Source organism: Amblyomma maculatum, chromosome 2 (assembly GCF_055883805.1).
Source record: "Amblyomma maculatum isolate TAMU_Amacu chromosome 2, ASM5588380v1, whole genome shotgun sequence".
In the NCBI taxonomy this organism is placed as follows: domain Eukaryota; kingdom Metazoa; phylum Arthropoda; class Arachnida; order Ixodida; family Ixodidae; genus Amblyomma; species Amblyomma maculatum.
This window is the reverse complement of record NC_139345.1, coordinates 137009867-137022604: the sequence shown is the minus strand read 5'-3', so window position 1 is coordinate 137022604 and position 12738 is coordinate 137009867. Positions and strand designations below refer to the sequence as shown.

Sequence of the window (12738 nt, the reverse complement as noted above, 5' to 3'; positions counted from 1 at the left end):
AATATTTTCACGATGAAAATTTGAACAGTTGCAGAAAATGTTTCAGCCGGAAAAATAATCTTGGAAATGACGGGTGGCGTCCCGGTTCCGAAAATCTAATAACCAATAGAGCACAGTCCAAGAGCTTAGTAGCTTTTCCACGTGGGTGTTTTTGCTGCTTTTGCGGATACGGCATAAGAGGTCATGGGCACGTATTGCCGTTTCCCGAAAACTGCGGAACGGAAGTGCTGGGTGCGTCACTCAAAAATAAAACACACCTTTACGTTCTTTGTTTGTTTTTTTCGAGCTTGAAGCGCAGTACGGAAACTCAAATGATATATTAATAAAATAATTTTATGGAATAAAATTATTCACTTTAAAGAGCGTAATACATCGGTGGCGTCCGTCGTGCCATCTTTGCGATATTGAATAAGTTAACTTGAAAAATTGCCGTGGCGTAAATCTGTTAAAAAGAGTTTAAAGCATGTTAAAAGGCGATTGCTGCCTCTGAATGTAACCTAAAGTTAGCATACATTCACTGAACACAGGAATTGATTACGGTGAAGGTAATTGCATAGTGTAACCGTTGTCACATTCTGGCTGCCTTCGCGGCTGGTTTTGCTGCTGTTAAGAACAAAAAACATAGTATTATGCAACCTAAAGGGAAACATACCCCAGTAAATATGGCTGCAATTTATTTGAGCGTTGTGAATTTAAAAATAAATAATTGTACCAACAGGAGTCCAACACATGTCTTATGTTCAGGTGCGTGGTATGCATCCATTGTGCCACAGAAGTTTTTTTTTTTTATTACCGTCTTGGCAGCACAAACACAAAATACATTTACATGACAATAAAAGCAACAATCACTTTCTGGCTACTGCACGATGATATAATGAATTAAGTACTTTTAGTTTGTCGAGGACTGGCTGCCACTCAGGTTGAGGATCTTGGTGCCCGAACACTTCCTTTGTGTAGATGATGTTTTCAGTGAAATACAGATAAGCGGGATGCACAATAATACTTTCATGTCTTACATCCATTCGCGTGCGCCACAGAAGCGACGAGTAGTGAGGTCTTTAAATGCGCTCTTGTTCGTTTTAATTCAACGTACTAAAGATGGCGCGACGGATGCAACTGGCATGATCAGAGGATTACTGCAAAAAATGTTAATCCAGCAAACTATTTTATTGCGTATGCATTTTAGTTTATGCACTTCAATGTACGAGTATACCGAAAAAAAAACATACTCCTTTAATGACTTCCTTTTGTGGTTTTGTGTGGCCTAGTGGTTAGAGCGCCCGTCTCGGCTGCGGGAGGTGGTTAGTTCGAAACCCACCGCCGGACACCCACCGGTAAAAATGGGTACAAGCGTCCCCCGGCCTGGCGCTCGGCTTTTCCAGGGGTGTGCGTTCGGTAGAAGCTCCGTAAACCCCGCTGCGCGCCCCTCCTCCGCAGTGGGCCCAAACCCAGTTTCGAACCTCGCAGCCTGCAAAGGTGGTTCTGTTTGTCTTGCAAAGGTACTTCCTTTGACCCTCACCTGAAGTGCTCCCTTAAAGAAATGGACATGGGCAGGACATGTAGTGCGAAGAGAGGATAACCGATGGTCGCTTAGGGTAACAAACTGGATTCCAAGGGAAGGAAAGCGTAGCAAGGGGAGGCAGAAAGTTAGGTGGGCGGATGAGATTAAGAAGTTCGCAGGGGTCAAGTGGGGGCAGCTAGCACAGAACCGGGTTAAGTGGAGAAATATGGGAGAGGCCTTCGCCCTGCAGTGGGTATAATCAGGCTGATGATGATGATGATGATGATGACACGGCAGCGTTTTTCCGGCGCCGCGTCGGCGTCGCGTCTGTCGGCGTCGGCCGGAGCGGAATTTCAGCGCTCGGAGCGAGACGACGCCGGGCGACGCAGATATCTGGCGAAGCCAGATCTCGGCGTCAGCGCCGGAAGCATCTCGCGGGTGGGAACCAATGAGGATCCGTGTATCCGTTGACGCGGAGATAATTCCGGAACTCCTTGCACACTCAACTGCCGGCTGTCTGTACGACGACATCCGGAAATATGCCCGCGTGCAGTGTTTGTTTGTAATCCGCTCCCACGTGCTGCGAATATCGCTTCTAGCGCAACATGTCGTTTTCACGCATTTGATAATGAATGTTTGATTAGGAATCTTGAGTGTAGGCCCCTTCTGTGGGATGCCAAACACAAGGAGCACAAAAACCGGCCAAAGAAGACCGCGCTGTGGGCAGAGATTGCGGCTGCCGTGTTGCCGAATGTACCCAATGCAGGTAAGCCTATCGTGCTGCATCGCCTTCAGTGGACCGAGTGCTGTGAGGCCGTGATGAGGCTCAGAAATGGGTTTCTTTCAGAAGTACTGCTGCAGAAGAGGTGGAAGTCCTTGCGGGATAAGTTTCGCCGAATCTTAATGTCGAGGAAGGATGCACAGAAGAGCGGCGCAGGGACCGAGGAAGTAGAAGATGTGCTTGACGATGTTTCATGGCCCTACTGTGAACAGATGCTGTTCTTGAAGGATAGCGTAGAAGGAAGGCCGTAAGTATTGGATCTATATTATAAACTGCCTGCGCGTAAAAAAAAAAAAATCTCACCGGGATGGTACCTTCTTGTTGCTCGGTTTGAGACTCCGTGTCGAGAGAACTTCGCGGCAGAGCGGCTCCGATTGAAGTGGAAAGATCGCAGGCACATTTGAACAGCCTGTCGTAGCCGAGTTTTATATCTACGTCGGCTGGTCTTTCACATGACAGAGTAGCTTACGAGTGCGAGTTAATGTGTGTGCATGCGGCACAAATGTGAGAGTAGCCAGATCCTTTTATAAAGCCGCAAATTAATCGCCTCATAGTCAGAAAAGCAAGGGTTGTGTTTCCGCAGTTTTCTCTCAAAGCGCTGTACCATTGCCACTGGAGAACTTCCAAAAAATAAAAGATTCAGTCGATCCTTCTACAACCTTTTGAAATGACGAGAAACTTTTATTATGTAGAGCCAATGGCATTGTAGGATTTGGAAATGCCAGTATATGTTAAAAAAAGAAGTCACATTGTCACATTTTTAGTGTTCGCCTGCTGAAATACCTCTTTTGCAGTTCTTTTCATGCCATTACATAAGCTAGTGTTGTTGTGCCAATGCAAGATATAGTGTTTGCTAGTACCAGAATTTCTTTAAAATTGTGCACATCATGGCAGGAAAATATGCAAGACAAATGTGCAGAACATTCTTGACAACTAAGCGTATCTAAAAGTTCATCCTTGTTTGTAAAAGCAGCCTAAATAGTTGGGTGACTTTATATACTGTTAAATAACAAATATAGCAGGCAGAGTATATCACATTGGAATAATATGGAATATATATTTTCAACAGTTTTATTGTATTCATGCATATGTGCAGAACGTCTGGCAACATGACAGCACAGCTTCTACTCCAAAACATTGCCAATGGTTACTCTGATGTGGAGCCTGTATCACTGACACCAAGCGAGAGTAGCCAGGACACTCATGGGCACTCTGAGACGATCGTCCTCCCTCATGATGTCAACTTCCTGGATGACGAGCCGCTGCCACTAGCACCGACACCTGAAGCAAGGCCACAACAAAAAAAAAACATGATCCTTTTATTGAACAGCTGGGACACGTTTCTCAGCAAATTAACCAGAAACCGCTAGACACGGACGAACATTTTGCCCTGTCTTTGATAAACTACATGAGGTCAGTGAAACCGGAAAGAAAAATAGACATGCAATTGAAAGTTCTTCAAGTCATGAAGGAATTTGCTGAATAAATTGTCATGTTTCGAAATCCCATGAAATCATTTCTAATTCCATCTTTCACAAATTGCACATTACAGCACAGTATGCCTATTTGTAATGCCAGGCAGGGTCATGCGGAGATTACATTTCAATTACTGCCAACTACATCATCCTCTAATGGAAAAGATAGATCTACCCTCTGCAAGTTGGAAAACTTATTTTTGCCATCAGTAAATGCTGAACTGCATCAGTGATGCATATAGTGTATAAGGTATTTATGATTATGCATTTTTTTAGGTATGCATGACTCAAATTGTGTACTCAAATTGTGTAGAATAAGTTATCCATTAAAAAAAAAATCACTTGATACCTTGAATGACTATTGTAGATGGACGCTATAGACAAGCAGGTGGCCTCATGTGGTTAGCTCTTCAGTTTATCGGGAACCTCTGGGAATATTTAAGAGAGACCACTTTATACGCCTTTCCAGATTCTTCCTCTGCAGTATCTTGCATAGCCTGAGCTGCTTTTGGACATTACATGTCCGTACAAACCAATTTTTTTAACGCCCCGTTAATGCTAGTTGTACACCCTACAGCACCAAATTGTATGGGTCTCGATTAAAATGAATATAGCTATTAATGTGGACTCTTAAGACACTACTAAACACTAGTGCATATGTTATATTCCTATCACTTACTATCACTGTAGGGGTAGAAGCTGCTGGTCTTTAAGGCGCTTCAGGCAAGCTGCCTTGGAGACACCAGGCTGGCTCCACTGCCAGGGCAGCTCACCAGCATTGCTGCAGAAGTAGGCCAGGAACACATTCCTGGCATCAGCAGCTTCGCACGGATAGTTCCGGGCATGCGTTGGTTCTAGTGGGAAGTATCTGGGCTCTGGCCCATCCACTGTAGCAGCTTCAATACTTTGGCGCCATTGGCCTTGCAACACGTTTCCAAAACTGTCCTCTCTGTCAACATACCCATGTTGGGAGTTCAGGGTCAGCAAGTAGTTGTGCAGCACACATGCAGCCTTGACAACATAATCCACATTTTTTGGATGGAGATTAATAGTCCTAAGCAGAATTCTCCACCTAGCTGCTGTTATGCCAAAGGCATTTTCTACACACCTCCTGCAAAACGCCAAAAAGAGCATAGCAGCATGTAAGAATGTATATTTGACATTATCATAGACTTATGCTCAGTGAGACTGGAGAGTTTGATGTATATACCAGATGTACTAACACACATGTATACAATGTCAGATCACTTAATGCTAGCAGTGCATGCAGAGAATGAGACGCATCACCAAATGAGGCTTATATCACACAAGTGCATGCACACAGCAAGTGTTTGTTCGGTGAAAGCATTGGTTTGCACACCTTATCTGTATGCACTCACTGTTTTTACATGTATTTTGCCTTGTCCTTGTATGCTTTGTTTCCCTGTAATTGCATACCCTACATCATGCAAGCTTCCAGTTGCACACCCATAAGTAAGCAAAAGTTTTGTACACACATTGTAGATGATTAAGGACCCAAAGTATAAAATTGTGGGACTATACATAAAGCCTATTTTTTGTTTTCCATTCTTGCAAGCAATTTGCTCAGCTGCATATATATATATATATATATATATATATATATATATATATATATATATTACAGCAACAGACTCATACTCTCACAACGCTGGCTTTCAGACTGGTTCAGAAAGAAACAAACTATTTATGCTTTTTCTCGACATGTGCAATTAAATCTATGTAGAGCATATTCAACTGACACCATTCAAAATAAAGGAGCCATAGCATACCGTGCTCTACTCAATCTATAGTTGAACACCCTCCTCTCGTCTTGAAGGTGTTTAGAGGGAAATGGCCGCATAAAGTCTTTCCTTAGTTGAAAGGCCTCGTCTCCAACAAAGGCATATGGAGCAGTCGTCCGTGTTCCGGGTAGCTGGGCAGCCAGTGGAATGCCAAGTTGCCCAGCGACAAGGGCTTTTCCGAAATCTGCTTGTTTCAGGACACCTCCATCGCTCTTCCGGCCCTCAGCACCGACATCAATCAATATGTACTTGTAGTCACTGGCTACAATGGCCATCAGTACAATAGAGAATGTGTGCTGAAATTCAGAAAAATAGAGTTAGCACAAACACATGAGCTGCACATTGGTGACCTAATTCTTTAATTAATTGCACTGCATTAATACACAAACTTAGGCTTTAATGAAGTTATACTAGATCATGCATGCACATGACAAGTGCACAATAATTTGCAAACAAAATTTATAACAATAATATTGTAAATACTGTAAGCACAATTAGAAAAATCCAAAATGTGAAAACACTTGAGATACATGAATGTAACAAGGGCTGCCACAAAGTGGTGGCTGAGTAGCGAGAGCTCTATGGCACTGAGCATGACGGTATTGAAAAGTAGTCTTGTGATCAACAGTTCAAACCGGCAAGCTACATGTGGTGTTTCCAGCAAGGCAAGAATATTTACTGTAGTGCAGCTTTCTTACAAGTTATAGCCTTGACATCTATTGCCTTATAAAATGCTCTAAATATGGTAATGCAATAATAATGTTCATACCAAAAGAAACTATTTGGCCTGTTGACACCACACATCTATTTTAATTACTTTTGCAAGTTAGGGAATGACCTATACTACCTATATAAACTATGTGGCATCTAACAAGCAATAGCAAATTGATATTTGATAAAATTAAGTATGGGAAATATGATAAGGAAGTGCAAGAACCTAAACCATCCTTAAAAAAGTTTTACCTTATAGTTGAAGTAGAAGCTCCCAGAGTTTGAGGGGGCCGTGATGGCAACATGCTTGCCATCGACGGCACCTAAGCAGTTTGGGAATTGCCACCTTTTCTGGTAATCTTCGGCAATCACCATCCACTCGGCCTCTGATGGCACCTGTGAAATTGCAAACAACAATGTAGTCCTTGTTAGCGACAGTTGTAAATCACAGTGGAAATAATTAGTTTACATGACCGTTTTCTTGGCAGGGCATCACAGATATACCTTGCAGTATTACAATTGCAATGCTCCCAGTAAGCTCCCAGACACTAAGCTTGTACTTGAGCTGACCATGAGCACAAGAGTGCTTGTACTGCTAGTATGTATAATGATATTATGATATCTTGTTAATAACCTGTGATAATAACAGGTCTACTAAACAGGTTTGATGCTGCTGGACAGCTGTCACTAATAAGACTTTATAACAGCATCTTTAATTTAATAAAGAGGCTTGATGATGCTAAAATGACTGTCACCTTCATGAAGTGATCCTTCAGCCTTGCCCAGATCACTCTGCAACAGAGGTGGATGGTGACACGTGCCGTCTCAATCCTCACCCTGTAAGCCAGGGCAATATCTTTTATGTCCTGGCCGGTTGCTAAGTAGCTGAAAAAAAAAAGGACATGTTTCAGAATATAAATTCTCATGCTCTCTTTGCAGTGCCCTTGTGAAGTGCTAGTTAAAAGCCACAATGAGCTTTCCTCCAGCACATTTATATAAAGTTTGTGATGTTACTACAGCAGTCTATTAAGATATGTCAGAATGCTGCCCTATTGTTCAATTTATTTTTATGGTGCTCTGTATGTGCCATATAGTTTCTTTGCAAAGGCTGCAGCCAACTTGTTTTGCTATAAATACTTAGGGAATAGTGCTGTGATGTTATATATGGGCCCAGGTCCGTTCAGGAGCTCTGGGCAGGTAGCAGAGCAGGTTCACAGACACACGGACGCTTTTCTTTTCTTGACCAATTAACGTAACTGGCAACAGACATGCATACAGCCTAGCTTATCCTAATAGGATATGTCCCAACACAAAACCGTCCTACTTCTGGTTTTCCGCTCGTGGACTAGATGCCGGTGCAGGCGAGTCCGCCGGTGCTCCGTTCACGCCAGTCGCCCGAGGACTCGGTAGCGCGGCAGGCCACGCTCCGGCGTCTGTGTCCGGCGTCTGCTTCACAGTCCGGGGTACTGCGGTGTACCGCGGGGTACCGCGTCACGCCCGGGTACTGCAAAGTGCGGCACCAGTGCGGCAGCACAAGTGTGGCGGCCAGGCACGATGGAGCTGGGCAGTACCAGACCCGGACCAGGTGCCCGGCAGGTGCTGGTGAGCCGGCCTTGTACGCCAGGCCCAGGACGATGAACTCCGCCGCCAGCGACGCCCAGGAACGTCCGACCCGTTCGCTTGTCGGAACAAACTCACGCGCACTGGCACGCCCCGCACGCGGCCACACTTCACTTCCTTTCGAGCCACCCGCACGCTCGCCACAATCACCATCATCACAACCTCCCCCCATTTCAAGACAGTTTCTTGCAACTGTTCTGGCGCCGGGGAGGGGGAAAACGTGGCGGGGAGAGAACAAACTACAACAATAATAAACCCAAATCAGAAGCACACAAAACTTCACAATGCAACACGAGTTCGTTTTTTTAAATTTTTGTTCGGACACCAGAAACACACTCCCACACCTTTCACACGCTGCTCATGTAACATAGACACAGGACTTAAACACTAACACAAGAAATACAAGGCTGCAGAATTCAGGCTCAAGTTCACACACGGCTTACGTAGTCAGCGCCCACATTGTCAGTTTCCTTGACATACTCTATCGCACTTCATATGGAAGCAAGTTCCCATAGTTTGCGACACCTAAGCATCAATGGTAGTCCTTGCGTGGCACAAACTTAATAGCGGGATACAGTCACTGTAGTCACATTTCTTGCGACAGATGGGATGTGTGTTTGACATGTTTCCTTCTACAGCGGCGACAGCCACGGTGGGGAAACTGGTACGCAGTTTCTCATATTTTTTCAGCATGTTGATGTGGAATTGTTCCTTTGCACCTCCCAAGTCAGTGAGGTAGTTAACCTCGTTTCTCACGCCCACAACTTCAAATGGACCTCGCCATTACATGAATAGTTTGTTTGAATAGGCCAGCAGGAAGATGAGCACTTTCTCTCCAGGCTGTAGCTTCCCCGGCCGACTCTTGCGGTCGTAGTATGTCTTGTTTTGTGCGAGCCCTTTCTAGGTGGTGGTGGTGTTTTAATGCCAAAAGGCATATGTCGAAAGTGGTACAGTCCAGAAATACTGGAAAAATCCGTTTTTTTTCCTGCTTCCAGCAACCATAGTGACCTTCCAATGACGTACCCTTCGTAAAATTAAACTTGGAGAAAAACGTTTTCTGTCCTGCAAGGATGAAGACGGCATCAATGCGCGGAATGAACCCACAGTCAGACTTCAGGACGTTATTGAACTCCCGGAAGTTACTGTACAATCGTATGCGTTGTCTGACATCTTAAACACAATTGGCGCATGGTAGAGAGATTTCGACTTCTCGATAATTCTAAGACGCAACATCCTCCGTTATTTCACAAGCTGCTTTTTTTTCGGCAGGGAGTACGATGCCACTGTTTTATGGCATGTGGTTTCATTTCCGTCCTTGGCTTAAACCGAATGTGCTTGCGGAAATTAGCTTTGCACGTCGAGGTTCTTCGCGCACTTCTGCACTTTCTCGCACAGCTTGCTTCTCGTAGGGGGTGTTCTTTCCGGCCACCAACATTCTTCTTGAGATGAACCATCACTGATTTTACGGCTTTGGGAACATGGAAGATCTGCGGCCAGTCTTTCGCCTCCGCCTGTTCTCCAGATAGTCTAGAAACATCAGAATATGTACTTTTCTTGGTATGCCTCGGTCGCCCACCTTTCCGGCGGCGATCCTCACCAGGCGTGTGAGTCGCTGCAGCTGTATCTAAAGTAAGATAGCCATCTCGACGTTCCGGAGAATTTCCAGTGCTGCTCAACAGTCCATTTGCGAGCTTCTCACGCTCAACATTTCGTAGCAGCCTTATATAACCTAGGCCAGCCACAGTCTTGACTCTTAAACTCTCGTTATGCATTTTCTCATCTTCACGCATGCCCACATTTCTGCTCACAACGACTTTATTCTCAACCTTCTCATGGATGCATAGTCCTTCCCTGTGATCCTTTATCAAGGTGCTTACGTTTTCAGTATTACTGTGACAGTCAGTAAGGCACCTTTCCATGCAGACATATGTCCTTATGGAGCTCTTAACCTCGTTAAGAACAGAGGTGAACATATTAGGACGGTGTCCAACTGTATCTATGTCAAAACAGAGCACATGTAGCGCTGAAGGCTTCGTAAGGTCTTTCACAGCTTTGTACTTATGCTCTAGATGTGATCTTACACTACTAGCAGGTGCTGCGGCCTGTAATGCCCCATGTGCTTCATTAAACAGTAGGGTCACTTTGTCAGGGCTGCTCTGATCCAACCCAGTAGCTCTATCTATGTAACGTCCAACACCATGAAACGAGGCGTTTTTCTCCTCCGCTGTCACGCGTTTTCGAAGCTCTAATAGTGTTTTTTCGGTCGCCTTCAACCACTGTTCTCTTTCACGGAGTTCTGTAACCTCATGCAAATGCTTGGGTTCGGCATTAGGCGTAAGCCGCCCATCCATTCGCGTTTCTGCCCAGTCCGCTTCTAATTCCTCTTTGTCAATGCTAAGCTGTTCTTCGTACCAGCCGAGGAATTCTTTAAGCGTCATACCTAGCTGCTCGCTCATCAGCACCAGCGCCTCGAGCTCCATCTTTGCTCAAACGTCGCGATGCGTGTGAACCCGTCCTCGACTCTCTGCCCTCTCTCTGAATGATTAGTTCCTTGAATCTACTAATTTCTAGGATCCTGGCAGGCTCGCCAAATTGTGATGTTATATATGGGCCCAGGTCCGTTCAGGAGCTCTGGGCAGGTAGCAGAGCAGGTTCACAGACACACGGACGCTTTTATTTTCTTGACCAATTAACGTAACTGGCAACAGACATGCATACAGCCTAGCTTATCCTAATAGGATATGTCCCAACACAAAACCGTCCTACTTCCGGTTTTCCGCTCGTGGACTAGATGCCGGTGCAGGCGAGTCCGCCGGTGCTCCGTTCACGCCAGTCGCCCGAGGACTCGGTAGCGCGGCAGGCCACGCTCCGGCGTCTGTGTCCGGCGTCTGCTTCACAGTCCGGGGTACTGCGGTGTACCGCGGGGTACCGCGTCACGCCCGGGTACTGCAAAGTGCGGCACCAGTGCGGCAGCACAAGTGTGACGGCCAGGCACGATGGAGCTGGGCAGTACCAGACCCGGACCAGGTGCCCGGCAGGTGCTGGCGAGCCGGCCTTGTACGCCAGGCCCAGGACGATGAACTCCGCCGCCAGCGACGCCCAGGAACGTCCGACCCGTTCGCTCGTCGGAACAAACTCACGCGCACTGGCACGCCCCGCACGCGGCCACACTTCACTTCCTTTCGAGCCACCCGCACGCTCGCCACAATCACCATCATCACAAGCGCTTCTGTATAAACATGTTCTTGCAGGTAGTCTGGCTTGGCATATTCATGAAGTAGCTAGTCCATAAAGATAAATCACCGTATGCATGTTGCACATTGAAAACGCAACATTTGCAGGTTACATGACAGGTTTTGATCCTCACAGTAAGGCATATCTGAAAGAAGCCTGCATAAATATCTGCGTTGCTTGTTTCAGCCTCATATTTACCATAGAACAAAGCGAAATCTCTATTGACACCATTTGAACCGAACTGAGAATAAATATAGTTATTAAATTCATCTTACAGTGTATGCAAGTTGTAAAAATGTAAACAGGAATGACTTGAACCTTACTAACCTCAAGGCTATAGCATGCCGTTCACCTGGCTCAAGGGGCTCCCTCACGACATACTGTCGAGTGAGGTCCTCAGCAACGAATGATAGGAGGTGATCAAACACTCCAGGCGACATTCTATAATACTTATAGAAAACGTCATGGTCCCCTTCTCTCATTCGTAGCATCTGCAATAACAACATAGCAGCAAATGTGAAATGTAGAAAGTAACTGCTAGTTGACATATTTACAAACTGAGAAACAAAAAGTTCTCTAATTGTCTCATTCCCGAGCGTTTTTAATTTCGCCTCCTTGGAAACGCAGCAAACAAAGCGTGGATTCGATATCGCATCGGTCGCCGAACGTCAGCTACGCCACTCCTGTGGGTCCACAAAACAGCTAAGCTGCAAAGTATTCTTTGCATCACGACTGGCTAATATAAAGCCAGTCGTCAATACGGAACAACACGGCATTTCTACCCCGTTTTACGTGGAAAACAACAACACCAAGAACACAAGAAGTAAAAGTGATGAAATCAGACACTCACCGCCGTATGGTACAGTCCTTCGCGCTTGCGGTGCTGAAACACCGGTCGCACCCACCAGCGTCTGCACTGCCGTTGTTTTCTTTTTAGTATAATAAGAAGCAGTAGCTTCTTTTTCAACAGGAGGAGGTTCAGCTTCCTATCCATCGGATTTCTTTAAAACACACAAAGAGACGTCGCTCGCTCGACAAAGACCGCGCTTGGACAATCAGGTCAGGTGACTCATGTTGCTCACCTAAGTTCAGTGCCCTGCTCAGGCTTGTGGCAGAAGGTAGACAAAGAAACATTTTTGGGAGTACATCTCAATCCAATATACTATTTACGTCGCTACTTTAACAGACGAAGTCTTTTATCGTATGACACAACTTATTTTGATTGAAATTGTGAAATGTCATGGTACACGGCATTTGGAACGTTCAAGCAAAGCTAGTCTGGACACACTGCGTGCCATCCGACCGACGCCGATTCGTACGCTCTCATGTGTTTGACTGCCCTCTCCACACGGCGCCGAGCGTCGACACCGGTAGACGGGACGCCGACGCGGCGCCGGAGAAACGCTGCCTTGTGGTTGGGCCTTTAGAGCCTCAGCTGCAGCATTTGCTTTGCTGCAGTTTTCAAGAAATGGCAGTATGCGTCATTGGCATTGAGGCCTATGAGTGCCGCGAGCTGTCGTGGCGTCATGCATGATGTAACTCCGTCTTACTAATCAACATGTCCTGTCGACAAGACTCAATGGATGACGCAATTTATTTTTACCAAAAAGCGTG

The 12738-nt window shown here is 45.7% G+C and overlaps 1 protein-coding gene across 1 annotated transcript; it reads left to right on the top strand.

Moving 5' to 3' along the window:
• The first annotated feature begins 2142 nt into the window (after positions 1-2142).
• Positions 2143-3652, top strand: LOC146200009 (uncharacterized). The gene is made up of 3 exons (XM_084592255.1): positions 2143-2267; positions 2349-2529; positions 3379-3652. The coding sequence occupies exons 2-3, from the start codon at positions 2405-2407 to the stop codon at positions 3650-3652; spliced, it is 399 nt and encodes a 132-aa protein (XP_084448381.1). The 5' UTR covers positions 2143-2267; positions 2349-2404.
• Positions 3653-12738: the final 9086 nt, after the last annotated feature.

Excerpts from the sequence above, each read along its gene's own strand:
- LOC146200009 (XM_084592255.1), top strand. The coding sequence starts at position 2,405 with ATGTCGAGGAAGGATGCACAGAAGAGCGGCGCAGGGACCGAGGAAGTA. Across the intron at positions 2,530-3,378 it reads GATAGCGTAGAAGGAAGGCC|AACGTCTGGCAACATGACAG; the intron begins GTAAGTATTGGA and ends GCATATGTGCAG.